Source organism: Plecotus auritus, assembly GCF_963455305.1.
Source record: "Plecotus auritus genome assembly, chromosome: 9".
Taxonomy (NCBI): Eukaryota; Metazoa; Chordata; class Mammalia; order Chiroptera; family Vespertilionidae; genus Plecotus; species Plecotus auritus.
This window is the reverse complement of record NC_137783.1, coordinates 26,009,587-26,028,354: the sequence shown is the minus strand read 5'-3', so window position 1 is coordinate 26,028,354 and position 18,768 is coordinate 26,009,587. Positions and strand designations below refer to the sequence as shown.

The 18,768-nt window shown below is 42.3% G+C and overlaps 1 protein-coding gene across 14 annotated transcripts in view; it reads right to left on the bottom strand.

Annotated features, from left to right (window-relative positions):
- Window positions 1-1,021: 1,021 nt before the first annotated feature.
- The window catches only part of CPEB3 (cytoplasmic polyadenylation element binding protein 3), a 184,991-nt gene continuing 167,244 nt past the window's right edge, over window positions 1,022-18,768 (bottom strand). For all 14 annotated transcript variants that reach the window (XM_080687335.1, XM_080687325.1, XM_080687334.1 and 11 more), the window contains one exon: window positions 1,022-4,880. In XM_080687335.1, the coding sequence (XP_080543461.1) occupies window positions 4,653-4,880 (228 nt within the window). In that variant the 3' untranslated portion in view covers window positions 1,022-4,652. The remainder of the gene's footprint in view (window positions 4,881-18,768) is intronic.

Sequence of the window (18,768 nt, the reverse complement as noted above, 5' to 3'; positions counted from 1 at the left end):
AAGCAAGAATTTTCCAATTTCGTTTCTTCTGTTCCTAATCACTTATTTGTGAGTTAATGTAAAATTCCAACCTGTAATACCCAATTTGAGTTAAAATTTTACATCACGACTTGATCTAATCTATATATTATTTACAAAACTGAATACAGAGAGCATACCCAAAAGCCAACGCTGGACACCCGTTTCTCCGAGCCATTGACAACCTCGCCTGCCTGGCAGCGGGACCGGAAGAGGCCATCAAAGACTAGTAGAAACACACCATCGATCTAGAGCAAGTCATTGGATGTTCTGTTTACGCAACACCAGTTCTGCAGTTGTATGTTGTTGTTTGTTGTTGTCTTAATTTTAGGTGCCAATACAGTGGCACGCTGCCTTAACAGCACAGCTTCGAGGTGAGGTGGGTGTTGGAAAAGAAGCAGGAGGGCAGACAGATCATGCTCAGAGGGTTGCCAGATGTGTGGCCACAATAAGGGACAATTAGGGACAAACGAGGGGCACCATAGCAGGGAGCAGGTGGGAGGTGAAGGAAGATGAAGTCTGAGACTGTCCACGACCATGGTTGACGGCTGAGAGTGCGGAACTGGGGAGACCCTGCAATCCATGTCTAACGCCCCAGAAGGCGGTGTCCTCTCAGCAACTTCCTTTTACTCTCAGACGTCACCACAGTGAATGAATGGGAAAGGTGTGGCCTGGGCAAAAGGCACCATCTCACTCACACATGGACAGCAGTTGGGGGCAGATTCTCTCTCTCTCTCTCTCACACACACACACACACACACACACACACACACACTCTCAACATAATGAAGAGTCAGAGGGGAAAGCAATGAGTCATTCTGTTGACCTGGCCAGGTGTCAGCCTGGTGGTGTCTCACGAGGGTGACCATGATCAGGGCCACAGATGTGGCTGCACCTGGTGTTGTATAAATCCACTGTGACATCCCTAGAGAACTGTACTGTGACATCCCTAATCTTACACTAAACCACTGTAACAAAGGAAAAGGCTTGTCAAAATCTCACATGTTCTGCTCATTCTGTCATTTTATTACCCAATTATTCATTACATTTTCCAATCACTTTACATAACCAACCGTTTTCATTGTTGTCACACTATTGTAAACCACATCAGCAAGTTAATACATAAAGCTTTGCATTTCAAAAAACTAGACACTTTAGTAACAATATTACAAAGGTTTTAGCTTCAAAAATAACTGAAAATGAAAAAAATAAACTTTTAAAGAATTAGCATCATAAAATTAATTTATTCCAAGTAAAAATACAAAATAATATTATGACATTGACCAGATATGAAAGTCCCTCCCAGAAACAACTCTATTAATGATTGAGAAAGCACTCCTTAAAGAAAATACGAAATAAAATGAAAAATATGTAAATATGTTTAATTTTTTTCTTAGCAAAAAATCTCTCTAAAAATAACAATGAAAATTTGTCTCAGTACAAAGGCTACATTACTATTGAAAAAATACCAGCATGAAGAAAAGGTACATATTTGACAGTAGAAAAATGATTTCAGTGAATCACAATGTCTAAAGTTTGCAATGAAAATAAATCTGCAATAAAGATTTATGCCTTTTTTCTTTTCTTTTTTTTTTCTATTTTTTATACAAACAGTACAAACAGTATTGCACATAACAACAAATAGTCGAGGTTAGGTTATAGCCTTCAAAAAATCGACTAGTTCAAGTGTCACATCAAGGAAAGGCCACAACAGGACCTGTGATACCCAGGGGCTTCCCAGTCAAGTTGCAGGTCAGAACACCTCTGTGTTTTAAAAAATAATTTTTTTGAAGGACCCTCTCTTTTAATATAACATTAACAACTTGGGGGAGGGGGGCACATTTATTTACAAAACAAAAGGGAACATGTTATAATTTAATAAACTAAAAAAGTTCTCTTTAAAAAAATACAAACAGAAGAATTCTTTCACAATCCTGGCCAGTCGTGCACAATCAACGCTTGATTATAAATATACAAATTAAGGGAAAGTAGTTTCCACCATCTATTCACAACTTTCAGCACCAGATGGAGTTTATTTTTTGTAACCTATTCTTCATGACAACGTTTTCTCGCTTTCACGTTAAGCTTTATGCTGTACAATCTTCCAGCTTTTTTGTTTTGTTTTGTTTTTAAATCTCAGTGTTATTTTAGTACATGAAAGAGGGGTGCTTCTTCAAAAAGTTTTGCTTCTTTCATATAATTAGGTAGATTTCTGTAGGTTAGATATGATCTTTAATATTATAGTTATAAAGCTCTAACTTCTTCATTTTCAAAAAACACAAATAAGCATGAAAAAAATAAAGTTACCCATCTGTTAAATCATTTTTCTTGCAGAATTAAATTAATATATATTTTTCTGAATAAACTTACTTAGAAAATATCATTTTCTCTCCTATATTTCAAAATTGAGGTATTGCAAAAGATCATGTCAGTCAGAAAGCATGCCTTTTTCCTTAAAAACAAACAAACAAAAAAATCTTTAGCCAACTTTTGAAAACTGTCTAGAATACAAAAAGTAGTAGTGCATAACAAAATTTCTTGTACAGATGAAAAAAAAACAAACAAAAACCACAAACATAGAAAACAAACGAACAGAAAACCACAGCTGGGCTGGAAAAAAGCAATTCTTACCAAAAAGCCCAGAGGTAACCTCAAAAGGGGAGAATTTCTAATAAGCATTTTTAATCCAGTAAAAAACTATTTTGTTTTTCCTTTTTGGAAACAAACTATAGTTTGAGAGCTGGTAATTGCAATGAAACACTGGAGAAACAAAACAGAATGGGACGAAAACAAGCAATATTAACTTAAGACAGAACAAGGACATCACAGCACGTAAAACACAGCGATTTAAACCTAGTCTGCAGTGTCATATCCAGTCAGATTGTCCCCAGATTTCCAAAACATAGGAAGAAGATTAAAAAAAAAAGTTCTACATAGTCTCACATTCATCGTGTGTGTTTATATATTACTATCTGCAGCCCAAGAGTGAATGCTAAAAAAATGTCCACGGTAGTATTAGCAGTTCTTAATTCTATTCAAGCTTTACAGGATAAATCCAGGGAATTAAGTAGTGAATTTCTCACCCAGACAACCAACCCCACCCAGGCCATCGTTTCTTGTACAGACATTTCTTTAGCATCACCGTCACGCAACTTTCTTAAAGTGTGCCTAGTTTGTCAATCTGACAACTTATCTCTATATACTGTATATATTCCTAGTGTTTGTAAGCTAAGATGAGCTCTTTGGTTTTCTGGACAAGGTCTGAAGCTATGTAAAATGGTGCAAGCACTAGGAGATTGGAACTAAGAGCTCATGTGTTAGTTAAGAGTATACCAGTTGTGAACTGTCAAGTTCATTAACGTCTGACACAGAGGCTTTAAACAGTTAAGTTTGATCACAGTTAGACATAATCACTTTACTATATAAAATAAATTGCACAATATATAACAGAGCACCGCAAAGTACTTCATCTACCATCCACGAATTTGCTTTAAGAATATCCTACACCTAGGTTGTATATTGGTTGTAATATAGGTCATTCTGTTATGGGATCTTCCTAATTTCAGAAGCATTCCATTTATTGAGGCATGCCTTCCTCCAGTCAATTACCAATTCTTTGAATGAAAAAAATCTTGTGGTTTTTTTTTGTTTAAAAAAATCAGTATTTTATAGCTTATATAGATTCTTAATTTGTGCATTGTGGGAAGGTTTCATACTAGACATTGGATATAAAATTTATTGCATGCAGCAACCTGATTAAGTAAACATGCAGTCGGAAATAGTGACCTTCCATTGAAGCCTTCTGAAGTCTCTTCTGATCTCCTTTCGGCAGCTGATTCTATCCCTAAATCACAGAAGTGTGTTGTTGGGTTTTTTTCATTGATACCTTAGCCTGAATAGAGTATTATGGTATTAATAATACCATTTTAATAGCAGCAAAAGCTATTGCAGCATAAATTTACATAACACTAAAAGATCTAACTGAAATCCTCAGCAAAACAAAAAATCAAACGTGAAGGAAAAATAAAGATTCAGCTTATGAGGTATCCTTACATGTCAAGATAGAGAGCAACTAAAGGCTTATTTTCATTAAGGGTTACCCTTACTCTAAATGACCCCAACTAGTGATTGCTGAATTGTTGTGAAGTTTTTGCTACATCTGCCACCTACTCACGAGTATTACCTTTGGTAAGTCTTCTCCTAGGGGCAACTCTCTAAGTTTCTGAAAATAAGTGCATGCTCCAGTTCAAAAACAATCGGAACAACAACAACAACACAACAACAACAAACAAAAAAAATCACAGACATCAACCTGATGGCCGCTGATGAGAATGGCAGTCTACGTACTGTCACGAGGGACAAGTCAGGTGTAAGAAATGAAGGTACCAAGCAGACAAAGGTGTGAATCAAAGTGCAAATCAGTACCGTTATACACTCTGCAATTTTGCATTATACTGGACATTGAGTTCAGTAATATGACTGTAAATAATAATAATAATAAAAAGACCCATTTCTTCTTTAAAAATCGAGAACGAATGCACAGATTTCCAGAACACTGTAAGCCCTGAGGCAGTGCCCTCTCGTTTCCCTCCTTGTCATCTACTCCAGTACTTGTGGCCAGGTCTGCCCTGGGCTCAGCTCCAGCGGAACGGGACGTGGCGAGGGCGGTCGCCTCCCTCCTTCACCAGCGGTTTGTGGAACTCCCGCCCGGCGCGGGAGTGGATGCTGGCCCAGCAGTATTCGCAGTAATACTGCAGGCAGGTGACGTTGGCACAGAAGAACGGGGCAAACTTCCCCCCACAGCGTGTGCCCTGGCACTCATCACACATCTGATCATCCAGCACATATGGCTTCACTTCCACCTGCACCCAAAGAGGAGAGACAGGAAAAAGGTTTAGCAAGGCTTCCTCCCGGTCCTCCTTTCCAGACTCTACGGTAGAGCTACTGAGGCATCTCAGTCAGAGGCCACTTGGAACTCAACTGGCCTCGGGCTGTAGCTGAGAGCATGGGCTTTGGAATCTGCTCCTTTGTTTACTGGTTGTGTGGTTGTAGGCAAATTCTCACCCCTCTGTGCTTCTGTGTGCTCTTCCTGAACCCTGTAAAGTGGGTATAACATTTACACACACGCACACACACTTCGTTGTCTCTCGGTAAGAGGGGTGTAACAGTGTCTACCTCAAAGGGTCCTGGTGAGGATTCTAAGGCAGCACCTGTAAAAGCACCTGAGCTGAACCCTGAAGGCCAGGCAGCACCAGACAATGCGGGACAAGGAAGAGCATCTCGGGGAGAGGAACCAGCCAGGACAGGGCCTAGAGCAGGCGAATGCAGGGCATGTCCTTGGGGAATGGTCTCGCAGGAGCCAGGCCCGGGGAGGGGCGGAGGGGGTCCACGTGGAGAAGATGGGCCAGGCAGCTGAAGGGTGTTACTGCCCCGAGGCCCTGGGCTTGGTGCTTTAATGACATGGCTAACATCCCACCCAACAATTTCCTGTCTTTTAGTTTTTTTTCTTAAGATAAAATGAACCATTTTACAGTGAACAATCCAGTGGCATTTAATGTTGCACAACCACTGCCTCTGTCTAGTCCCAAAACACTTTCATCACCCAAAGGAAACCCTATACCCACTCAGCAACCACTCACCCCACCTCTCCCCGGCTACAACCAATCTGCTTTCTGCCTAAGGGTTTGCCTGTTCTGGATATTTCCTATAAATGGAATCACACAATATGTGACCTTTTGAATCTGGCTCCTTTCACGTACAATGTTTTGAGGTGCATCCCTGCAGCAGAATTTCACTCCTTTTTATGACTGACAGATATTCCGTTACACGTGCATGTATGTATCACATTCGGTTTATCCACTCACTCACTGATGGACATTTGGGTTGTTTCCACCATTTGGCTACTGTGAATAGTGCTGCTATGAATGTATGGACATATGTTTGTTTGAATGCCTGTTTTCAATTCTTTTGAGTATATACCTAGGAGTAGAAATGCTGGGACACACAGCAATTCTATGTCTAACTTTTTGAATAACTGCCAAATGGTTTTCCACAGAGGCTGCACCGCTTCATATTCCCACCAGCAGTGTACCCGGGCTCCAATTTCCCTACATACTCACCAACACGTGCTGTTTTCTCTGTATTACTGCTGTCCTAGTAGGTGTGGCTTTCATTTCCATGTCCCTGCTGGCTAATGACTGTGAGCAGCTTTTACTGGTCATTTGTATATCTTCTTTCCTTTTCTTTTTTCTATCCCCATTTATCCCCTCTATGTAGCCCTTTTTTGGAGAAAGATCTATGTATTTCAAGTCCTTTGCCCATTTTTTAATTGGATTGTCTTTTTGTTGAGCTATAAGCGTTCTTTATATACTAGTATGCTAGACACTAGACTTTTATCAACACAAAATTTGAAGGTATTTTCTCCGACTTTGTAGGTTATATTTTACTTTCTCGATAATGCCTTTTGATGCACAAAAGTTTTTAATACTGATGAAATCCAATTTATTTTTTTCTTTTGTCACTCCTTCTGATGTCACTGCCAAATCCAAGGTCATGAAGATTTTCTGAGAAGTTCATGGTTTTAGCTCCTATATTTAGGTTGAGTGGTTTTGAGTTGATTTTGTGTATAGTGTAAGGAAGGGGTCTACTTTATTCTTTGGCATGTGGCTATCCAGTTGCCCCAGTACCATTCCTTAAAGAGACTATTCTTTACCCACTGAATGGTCTTGGCAACCTTGTCAAAAATCAATTAGAGGCCCAGCCTTAACTATTCCTCCCTCCTTTGGACTTAATACTGCACTCTGCTCATCGGGCATTTCCTGTCTATAGTCTTGCCATGGCCAGCATCTCTCTTTAGGTGCAAGCACAGTCCTGGAGCGAGACAGGGCAGTGGCCGACCTGGGAAGAACTCAGTCTGTGGAGACCGTGGACTCCTGGGGATGGGAGACAGCTTATAAGTGCATCTAACCTGGCCTCAGCTCCTGCATGGAAGGCCAGGAAGGAGCCAGAACCTCGGCCTGACCCTTCTGTGCCCTGAGGCTGGACCACAGTGGAGGCAGGGCAGACAGGAACTGGGCGGAGCCAGCTTTCCCCTCCATCCATGCGGAAGGGGGTGGTGTGGGGGGGGAATTGCTTGCTTCTACCACCAGCTAGATGCCAGTGCTCAGAGTGTTCCTGCAACCAGACCTGAGCCCCCAGCAAGCCTAGAAAAGGGGATCCAGCTGTCAGAGAGACTGGTCTGAAGGAAGAGAATTCACACTCAGCAAAAAAGGAGTGCTGGGGAGAAAGACAATAGCCACTTACAGCATATGCAGCCACGGAAAGGGCACTTAAGGAGATTCAAGTCTAGCACAAGGAGACTTTCTGGTAATACTAAAAAAATACCGGGACTTGACTTGGGGGGTGAACACAATACAACATACAGATGATGTGTTATAGAATGGTACGCCCGAAACCTATATAATTTTATTAACCAATGTCACCCCAATAAATTCAATTTTAAAAAAGGTTACTTTTGTTTAAGTATAAAAACAGTGGTTTTGTGGGTTTTATTCCCCCAGGGTTTTTTCTTTTTTAAAAGTGTAAATTAAATTTTTTATGTTAAAGTCATAAAAACCATTTTAAAGTGAACAATCCAGGGGTGTTTGACATATTCACAGTGTTGTGTAACCACCACCTCTATCTAGTTCCAGCACATTTTCATCACCACAAAAGGAAACCTTGAACTCCCAGCTTTGTTTTTTTAAAGAACTCTTTCTAAGCGATAATGTGAATTATTTAACGGGGTTATTTCAGGATGAAATGATATGATGTCTGGGTGAGGGTGGGGAGAGTGAGCAGAGGTATAGATGAACAAGGTTGGTCACAAGTTGATAATTATTGAAACTGGATGACAGAAACATTGCCTATTGATAACCTGCAATTGGAAGATGGGATTCATTATACTCCCCTTTATACTTTTGAATGTATGCAAACATTTTTATTACTAAGAAGCTAAAATATGTAAAGTGTGCCTTTTTCACTAATTAAGTTACCAGATGAAATGAAGACAGGATAGTCACTGTTGGGACCCAGTTTAGTGGCATAAAAGATCAAGTGAGGAAATATTTCGAAGGTCGGGGGTAGGGGGAGAAATATAATTTAGAAAACTAAAAAATGAGAGGAAAGTTAAGAAATTTTAGAATAGATCCAGGAGAACCTAATCTACAAGTTCCAGAAGGAGAAAAAGAAATGAGGAAAGGTACAAGCCCTGAACTACATACAAAAAACACCAGCAGGTCCACTCTGGACTGGATGAAAAAGAAGCATACCACCAGCACATCCCGGGAGATCACTAGCTAAAACCCCTGAACTCTGAAGGGACAGAGAAAACGCCACATGCTTCCAAGTGAAAAGAGCTGGTTACGGTCTCCTGCAAAGCAAAGGAACAACCAGGCTTCAGACTTCTCTGCACCTCTGGAAGGTGGAGCACCAAGAAATACGATCTATTAGGCTGAGAGAAAGACAGGACTCAAAAATCCTGTATCTGGTCTAGATATCATTTCCCTAAGAAGACTGGTGAGAAAATTAGTAGCTTTATGATATCCTAGGAATGAAAATGAAGAAAATATTCTACACACATTTGTAACAAAAATTGTGTTACTCAGAATGAATTAGTCCGTAAAGACACTGGACCTACATGAAGAAATATTTAAATGTTAAAAAAGAAAAGAATCTTAAAAACAAACAACCCAACTAGGTCTATATGTACATATTAAGGGCAAAGTAGTCCTTTTTAATAAGGACTAGAATCCTAGAAGCTCCAGAAGAAAATAAATATATTAAACTATGTAAAAATAAAATACATTTATAAATGGCAAAAGATACTTTGAGGAGAAACCAAGATGGCGGCATAGGTAAGCACCTAAACTGCTGCCTCACACAACAATTTCAAAACTACAACTAAAAGACAGAACGGACACCATCCAGAACCACAGGAAAGCTGGCTGAGTGAAAATTCTACAACTAGAAGGAAAGAGAAAAGCTCAGAGAATTGGAGGTACGGCAAAGGGTCTTTGTGCGCGCAGAGAGGAAGGGCGGCTGAGAGCCTGGCTGACTTTCTCTGGCGGAAGGGGGAAGGAAGCCCCCGACTGCACTGAACCCCAGTTCTGAATGCACTGAACCCCAGTTCCAGGCGAGCCCCTGGGGACCCACGCTCTTGTGGGGGGAGTCTGGACTCTCGGGCGGAGACTCGGGAGCCGGGGAAGGCAGAGGACTGAAAGTGCGCGCGCGCCAGTGCGCACAAAGGCTGTGGAGGTTGCCACAGGCTTTCCCTAGTGGAAGGGAGTCAGAGGCTCCTGAATGCACTGAGCCCCAGTTCTGACTGCAGTGAACCCCAGTTCCAGGCGAGCCCCTGGGGACCCACGCTCTTATGGGGGGAGTCTGTACTCTCGGGCGGAGACTCCGGAGCCGGGGAAGGCGGAGGACTGAAAGCGCGCACGCGCACACGCCAGTGCGCACAAAGGCTGTGGAGGTTGCCACAGGCTTTCCCTAGTGGAAGGGAGTCAGAGATTCCTGACTCCACTGGGCCCCAGTTCTGACTGCACTGAACCCCGGTTCCAGGCGAGCCCCTGGGGACCCACGCTCTTGTGGGGGGAGTCTGGACTCTCGGGCAGAGACTCAGGAGCCAGGGAAGGCGGAGGTCTGAAGGAGCGCACGTGCGCGCGAGGGTAAGGCTGACAGGAAGCCAAGACTGAGACTCCACCCCATCCAAGCTGAGCACAGAGGCTATTGCAATTTGGCAAGTCTAATCCTATAAGGCTGTCTCCAGCACCGAACTTCTCCCAGCGTAGACACAGCTGATCCTTACAGCCAACTGGCCTGGAGGTCAATTCTTCCCAGTGATACCAACAACAATCAAGACTTAACTACAACAAGGCTGTACACACAGTCCACAAAGGGGTGCACCAAGAGTGTCCACCTCAGGTTAACTGGGGAGGCAGACCCACTGGGCCATATTGGAAACCTAGCACACAAATCTACCTTACCAACTCAGGGAAGCAGTGAAAATGCGGCGTCAAAGAATCAGATCACAAACGAAAGAAATGGAGGAAAACAAACGACTGGATATAGAATTCAAAGCCACGGTTATAAGGCTTTTTAAGAATATCCTAGAAAAGGCCGATAAATATAACGAGACCCTCGAAGATATGAAAAAGGACCAACTAGAAATTAAACATACACTGACTGAAATAAAAAATATTGTACAGAGACCCAAAAACAGACAAGAGGAACACAAAAATCAAGTCAAAGAATTGAAACACAAAGAAGCAAAAAACACTCAACCGAAAAAGCAAAAAGCAAAAAAAAAAAAATCCAAAAAGTTGAAGATAGTGTAAGAAGACTCTGGGACAACTTCAAGCGTACCAACATCAGAATTATGGGGGTGCCAGAAGAAGAGAGAGAGCAAGATACTGAAAACCTATTTGAAGAAATAATGACCGAAAACTTCCCCCACCTGGTGAAAGAAATAGACTTACAAGTCCAGGAAGCGCACAGAACCCCAAACAAAAGGAATCCAAAAAGGAACACACCAAGACACATTATAATTAAAATGCCAAGAGCAAAAGACAAAGAGAATATTAAAAGCAGCAAGAGAAAAACAGTTAATTACCTACAAGGGAGCACCCATACGACTGTCAGCTGATTTCTCAACAGAAACTATGCAGGCCAGATGGGAGTGGCAAGAAATTTTCAATGTGATGAATAGCAAGAACCTACAACCAAGATTACTCTACCCAGCAAAGCTATCATTCAGAATTGAAGGGAAGATAAAGAGCTTCACAGATAAGAAAAAGCTAAAGGAGTTCATCACCACCAAACCAGTATTATATGAAATGCTGAAAGGTATTCTTAAAGAAGAGGAAGAAGAAAAAAGTAAAGAGAAAAATTATGAACAACAAATACATATCTATCAACAAGTGAACCTAAAAATCAAGTGAATTAAAAACCTGAGGAACAGAATAATCTGGTGAATATAATAGAATCAGGGGCATAGAAAGGGAGTGGACTGATAATTCTCAGGGGGAAAGGGGTATGGGGGGGTTCATGAAGTGACTGGACAAAAATCATACACCTATGGATGAGGACAGTGGGGGGGAGGTAAGGGCAGAAGGTGGGGTGGGAACTGGGTGGAGGGGAGCTATGGGGGGAAAAAGGAGAAATAATTGTAATAATCTGAATAAAGATTTATTTAAAAAAAAAAGATACTTTGAGAAAAGTCAATAGGCAAATGATGGATTTGGGGAAAAAACTACAGATTATTATTTATATTATACTAGAGGCCTGGTGCACAAATTTGTGCACGGTGGGGTCCAGCCAGCCCGCCCCGATAGGGGCCGACTGGGCCAGGCTGGCCAGGGGGGAGGGGCCGTGGGTTGTTGGCCAGCTGGCCCTGCCCCGCCCCCCCCATTGAACTCCTGGTTGAGGGGATAATTTGCATATTAGCCTTTTACTATATAGGAGGATAAAGAACTCTTAAAAACTGGCAAGAAAAAGACATACAACACAGTGGAAAAATGGGTAGAGAATAATTCATGTAAGAATTCAAAGGCAATCCACATGAAAAGATTTTCACATTCGTGAGTAGGAAAAAGAAAATTAGTATCACTTTGTTCTCCTTAGACTGGAAAACATTTAAAAGAGGTAATAACTACTTATCATTCGCCGATAGAAATGTAACTTGTACAACATTTAAAAGAAGCAAACCAGTGCCTGGCCTGTGTGGCTCAGTTGGTTGGAGCATCGTCCCATACAGAGAAAGGTGGTGGTTCCATTCCAGTCCAGGCACATACCCAGGTTGCGGGTTTGATCCCCAGCTGGGGGGGGGGGGCGGTGTGGGAGGCAGCTGATTGATGTTTCTCTTCCCCTTCCTCTCTCTAAAATCAATTTTTTTAAAAAGCAAATTATTAAAATTAAAAATACATATACTCTTTGACCCTATAATCCCACTGTTGGTGGCTGTTAATGCTGTAAACATAACCACCAGATGTAAAGTATATTTACTGAAGAAACCAAGATGGCGGCATAGGTAAACACTTAAACTGCTGCCTCACACAACAATTTCAAAACTACAACTAAAAGACAAAATGGACATCATCCAGAACCACAGGAAGGCTGGCTGAGTGGAAATTCTACAACTAGAAGGAAAGAGCAAAGCACACTGAGACTCAGAGGAGCTGCAGGAGGCAGAGGTACTGAGACGCGAAGCGGAGAGGACTGGCAACTGAGTGCGTGGCTGGCTTTCTCAAACGGGAGGGAGACAAAAGCTCCCGACTGCGCTGAACTCCAGTTCCGGGCGAGACTCTGGGGACCCAGACTCATTCGGGGAGAAACTGGACTGTCTGGCAGTGGGCGGAACTCAAGGGCGGCTTTTTCTCAGAGGTGCTTGCAGCGATTACCACAGGACACTGAGACACAGGGGCCTATTAGGGCAGGGATGACGGGAAACCAAGGCTGTCTGCTCCACCCTGAGACTCCGCCCCATCCAAGCTGAGCACAGAGGCTTTAAAAAGTCCTGTCTCATAAGGCTGTCTCCAGCACAGAAGTTCTCCCAGCATAGACACAGCTGATCCTCACAGCCAATTGGCCTGGAGGTCAATTCCTCCCAGTGATACCAACAACAATCAAGGCTTAACTACAACAAAACTGTGCACCCAGCCCACAAAGGGGTGCACCAAGAGTGTCCACCTCAGGTAACTGGGGAGGCTGAGCCACTGGGCCCTATAGGACACCTAGCACACAAAGCCACTCTATCAACTCAGGGAAGCAGCCAAAATGCGGAGACAAAGAAACAGATCACAAATGAAAGAAATGGAGGAAAGCAAACGACTGGATATAAAGTTCAAAACCATGGTTTTAAGGTTTTTCAAGAATTTTCTAGAAAAGGCCGATAAATTTAGCAATACCCTTGAGGATATGAAAAAGGACCAACTAGTAATTAAGCATACACTGACTGAAATAAAAAATATTATACGGAGATCTAACAGCAGACTAGAGGATTGCAAGAATCAAGTCAAAGATCTGAAATACAAAGAAGCAAAAAACACTCAACTGGAAAAGCAAAAAGAAAAAAAAATCCAAAAAGTTGAAGATAGTGTAAGGAGCCTCTGGGACAACTTCAAGCGTACTAACATCAGAATTATGGGGGAGCCAGAAGAAGAGAGAGAGCAAGATACTGAAAACCTATTTGAAGAAATAATGACCGAAAACTTCCCCCACCTGGAGAAAGAAATAGACTTACAAGTCCAGGGAGTGCAGAGAACCCCAAACAAAAGGAATCCAAAGAGGACCACACCAAGACACATCATCATTAAAATGCCAAGAGCAAAAGACAAAGAATATTAAAAGCAGCAAGAGAAAAACAGTTACCTACAAGGGAGCACACATACGACTGTCAGCTGATTTTTCAACAGAAACTATGCAGGCCAGACGGGAGTGGCAAGAAATATTCAAAGTGATGAATAGCAAGAACCTATAACCAAGATTACCCAGCAAAGCTATCATTCAGAATTGAAGGGCAGATAAAGAGCTTCACAGATAAGAAAAAGCTAAAAGAGTTTATCACCACCAAACCAGTATTATATGAAATGCTGAAAGGTATTCTTTAAGAGGAAGAAGAAGAAAAAGGTAAAGATAAAAATTATGAACAATAAATACATATCTATCAACAAGTGAATCTAAAAATCAAGTGAATAAAAAAATCTGATGAACAGAATGGACTGATGAATATAATAGAATCAGGGGCATAGAAAGGGAGTGGACTGACAATTCTCAGGGGGAAGAGGGTGTGGGGGGTGCGGGAAGAGACTGGACAAAAATCGTACACCTATGGATGAGGACGGGGGGGGGGGGGAGGGTAAAGGCAGAGGGTGGGGTGGGAACCGGGTGGAGGGGAGCTATGGGGGAAAAAAGAGGATCAATTGTAATAATCTGAACAATAAAGATTTATTAAATTAAAAAAAATAAAGTATATTTACTGAGGAATTGCTCATAGTGGCAAATAACTAAAAACAAAGGTACTGTCCACCTATAGGGAATTGGTTGAATAAAATGTGGTACATCTACCCCATGGAATATCATGAAAAAGACTGAATGTGTGCTCCCCCCGTTGATTTGAAAAGAGTGGACAAAGTGGAGAAAGAGAACAAGGGAAGAGGTATTAAGTGATTAGGGACAGATGGAAAGGCTTGCTCAGAAGTCAGGGAGGCCATTTCTTATCATCCAGAGCAGTGGTTCTCAACCTTTCTAATGCCGCGACCCTTTAATACCGTTCCTCATGTTGTGGTGACCCCCAACCATAAAATTATTTTCGTTGCTACTTCATAACTGTAGTTTTGTTACTGTTATGAATCGTAATGTAAATATCTGTGTTTTCCAATGGTCTTAGGCAACCCTTCTAGCGGTTCTCAACCTGTTGTGACCCACAGGTTGAGAACCGCTGCTGTAGAGCCTAAGACCATTATTAAAGGGTCGCGGCATTAGAAAGGTTGAGAACCACTGCTCTAGAGCAACATGCTTCCTGGAAGTATAATTTTATTTGGTGTGCTCAAAGCTTTTAAATATAATGTGCTTCTAATCTTCATGACACGTGTACACCTAGCCTATAAACCACAGCGACCTTGTTACCATTGCCACCAAACACGGCGCCCTTCATAAGCAGGCAACACTAAGAATGTTTAAACATGAAGTTTTAGTTTTTCAACTGACGATGAGCTGGAATCCTGCCGTTTAATTTCCTAGGCATCTGTCAGTAACGTGAAGATAGCTTTTCCTTAGCAACGAAGTTATCCACAACCTTCCCGATTTAGCAAATTCACAGTAATTAATTTTAGAAGCTATCTGGGATTTAAAAACACATAGGGAAAAGGGTTTGGATTTCATTTTCCTTTTACCTTTCAAAGGATGGGCCTTACCGTGCTTTCTATTTTCAGGGGCTAGGGGCAAAGGATTTAAAGATCACTCTGTGCCTCTCCCACAGTTCAGAATGTGCTCGTGTGTCCTAATGCTGATGCCGCTGCCATACATTTACAGAGCACAGAAGATCTGGGAGTGTCTGTGTGGCCTTAAGAACAACATTTTTTGTGCAGGCTGACAGTATCCTGCACAATCCATACATCCACCCTCAGCCTGGTTTCCGTCCACGGAAGTGGGGCTGGAGGTGAAGATGTAAATCAGCCCCAAACCAGTTTCTAGTAGCAGAACAGTGCATCATGTGGAGAAGAAAGGGTAGAACAATCATTAATCACTGCAAACTGTTCCAGAGACAGAGAAGCATCTAATGACTGTCAAACCTCAGAGGGAAGGCAGGGAGGGGGCTTTGGGGAATGGTAAAAGACCAACCAAAGGACTTGTATGCATGCATATAAGCAAAACCAATGGACACAGACACTAGGGGGGTGAGGGCATGTGCTGCGGGGTGGGGGCGGCTGAGGAGAGGTCAGGAGAGGAAAAAGGAGAGAGATGTAATACTTTAAACAATAAAGAATTAAAAAACAAACAAACAAAAAACCACCGTGAAACGCAGCCCAGCTGGCGTGGCTCAGTGGTTGAATCTTGACCTATGAACCAGGAGGTTGCAGTTCGATTCCTGGTCAAGGCACATGCCCAGGTTGCGGGCTCGATCCCCAGTGTGGGGCATGTGGGAAGCAGCTAATTGGTGATTCTCCCTCATCATTGATGTTTCTGGGTCTCTCTCTCCCCTTCTCCCTTCCTCTCTGAAATCAATAAAAATATATTTAAAACAAAACAAAAAAAACTGTGAAATGCATAACTGCCATGGCACCCCCACACACACCTCTACCAGAGTATAGAAGGGCAGAGCGCCCTGACTGTACCCGTTAACTGGCTACATCATAATCTTCAGGCCTCATTTTCCCCTTCCCTATGAGAGATGTGGACCGGCTCTTTCAAATAAGAACAGGCACTCGACAACAAGAAATTGCTAGTTGACTGATAGCCCCTGACTTCTGGGGTTAAAGAACCTGAATGTCCTGCTGAGAAAACGACGTAAAAGGGGGTGATGGTCTTTTTCCCATTAGTTATCTTATAAACAGCCTCTACAGTCAAATATGAGCAGTAAAGAACATTTAATCACTCTAAAGAGCTTTCCTATTAAAAATAATCACAATTCTGGGCCTTGAGAACATTATGCTCAGTGAAATAAGTCAGTCAGAAAAAGCTAAGAACCATATGATTTCACTCATATGTGGGATATAAAACTGAAACTCGTGGACACTAATAGCAGTATGGGGGTTGCCAGAGGGGAGGGGCTAGGGGGTGAAGGGGGCCTAATATAAGGTGATGGGAGAAGATTTGACTTTGGGTGGTGGGCACACGGTGCAATATACAGATCTTATAACATAGAAACCCACACCTGAAACCCGTATGATCATATTAACCAATCACCCCAATAAATTTAATAAAGTAAATAAGTTTTTAAAAAGTTAGTAAAAAGAAAATCACAATTCCAAGAGAGAAGACATAAAAAGAGAGAACAGGACAGGAGAAGTCAGAGGTCAAGACGAGGAAGTTGAGACAGGACAAAAAGTTTCTATGCCATTTAGAGAGGAGGAATCTCTCTCTCGCTTTCTTCAGCTGACCCGAACTCCATTTAAAAAACTATTCAGAGTCAAAGGCTCTGAGACGCCCAGTGCTTCAAAATAAGCTCAGGTAGGATTAGTTCCAACAATACCTGAACTCACTTCTTCTCAAAGGATCCAATCCAACACAGCCATAGCTACAGCGGGAAGCTTTGAAGCCGGACCAAGGCAGGGGCCAGTAACAGCAGCTAAATAAAGGCTGGGTCATGGGACCCCCGACTAAGGCCAGGAGCAGGCATTGTCTGGGAACAGGTCATCAGAACCCTCCCTTCCTTTGCTATTGAGTCATCTTACGTATTCCAGCTGTGGCCAGGGACAGTGTGGTATGATCCATACTTCTGTCAGTATGGTTACTGGGTCATATTAATCTTCACACAGGCTAAAAATACAAAGACTCTGATAGTTTTTAGCTAAAATTCAGGTCTAGAGGAAGAGAGAAAAAAAGATCAAATGTGTGAAGTACTTGAAGTACTTGCAAAGAAAGGTGCAATGGATAACGTCTTATTAAATAAAAAAATGGATTACGCCCAGCCGGTGTGGCTCAGTGGTTGAGCGTCAACCTATGAAGCAGGAGGTCACGGTTCGATTCCCTATCAGGGAACATGCCCAGGTTGCAGGCTCGATCCCCAGTGGGGAGGGGAGGGTGCAGGAGGCAACCAGTCAGTGATGCTCTCTCATCATTGATGTTTCTATCTCCCTCTCCCTTCCTCTCTGAAACCAATAAAAATATATATTTAAAATAAAGAAATCAATAAAAATGGATTCTTCTAAAGAGTATGCTATTAAATATGGCATGCTATAGCTTAGCTGTCACATGTATCAGAAAGCCCCACCTTAGCTTACTGACAGTCAGTCTCTCTGGTCTTCTGAATTAAGCTAAAACAGAGGCACGAAAACATTATTTGTCAATGGCATACTGATTTTCAACCTATTTTCTCTTTCATATAGAGACTGATAATGTTAGAAAGATACAACAGCTAATCTCAAGTAATCAAAATACAAAAAAACGATAAATACCACTGGGACTATCAACCACACCGTCCATGCCCCGCCACTACCATGAATGCACAGCTGCTGTTTTCCCGCCCTGCCCCGCCCCGCCCCGCTCCACCCCACCCCTTTGCGGATAGAAAACATGCGCCCAGCACTCCCAGCGCTGGGAGTTTATACAAAAGAATGGAAATCAAGATCTCGGAGTGGTATTTGCACTATCGTGCTCACTGCAGCACTGTTCACAATAGCCAATGTGTGGAAGGAACCGAATGTCCATGACAGATAAATGGATAAAGCAAATGTGGTCTATACGCACAGTGGAATGTTACTCAGCCTTAAAAAAGAAGGAAATTCTGTCACATGTGACAACATGGATGAACAACCTTAAGGACATTCTGCTAAGTGAAATAAGCCAGTCACAGGAGGACACCTGCATGGTTCTGTCTATAGGAGGCATCTAAACCAGTCAGCCGCAGAAAGCAGAAAGCAGACTGGCGGTTGCCAGGGCCTGGGGCAGGGGTAGTGGGGAGCTGCTGGTCAAAGGGTATAAATTCCAGTGATGCACAACATTGTGCTTATAGTTAATAGTGTGCTACACACTTAAACATCTGTTAAGAGGATAGCCTTCAAGGGGTTTTTCACCACAATGAAAAAAGAAAAAGAAAATATATGGTGGGTGTGGCATACTTGGTAAACAGGGACTGAGGAAGGGGGAAAATCAATTGCTTATGAAACTTCTGAATTTGAGCACGAAACAAAGAAAATAAGCTGAAAACAGTATTTTCTCAACTGGGCCCCTGAAACATTATTCCCGAGAGATGGTGCATTTTAGAAGAGTTCATGATCAAAAGAATCTGTGAAAGATTGCAGTGTCTCCTTGGACCTTCACTGTGAAGATTAGCATATAAAAGATTCTAAGAACTCCTAGAATAAAGCAGCCTAGTTACGTTCCTTCAAGAAAGCATTTCCAAACTCATTTGACTCAGAAAAAGGTTTTTCTGCAAAACAGATATTAAAATCCCAAGGGACTCATGCTTTCTGAAGAGCAACATAGGAAATGGTGGTTTAGGTCAGTGGTCGGCAAACTGCGGCTCTCGAGCCACATGCGGCTCGCAAGCCG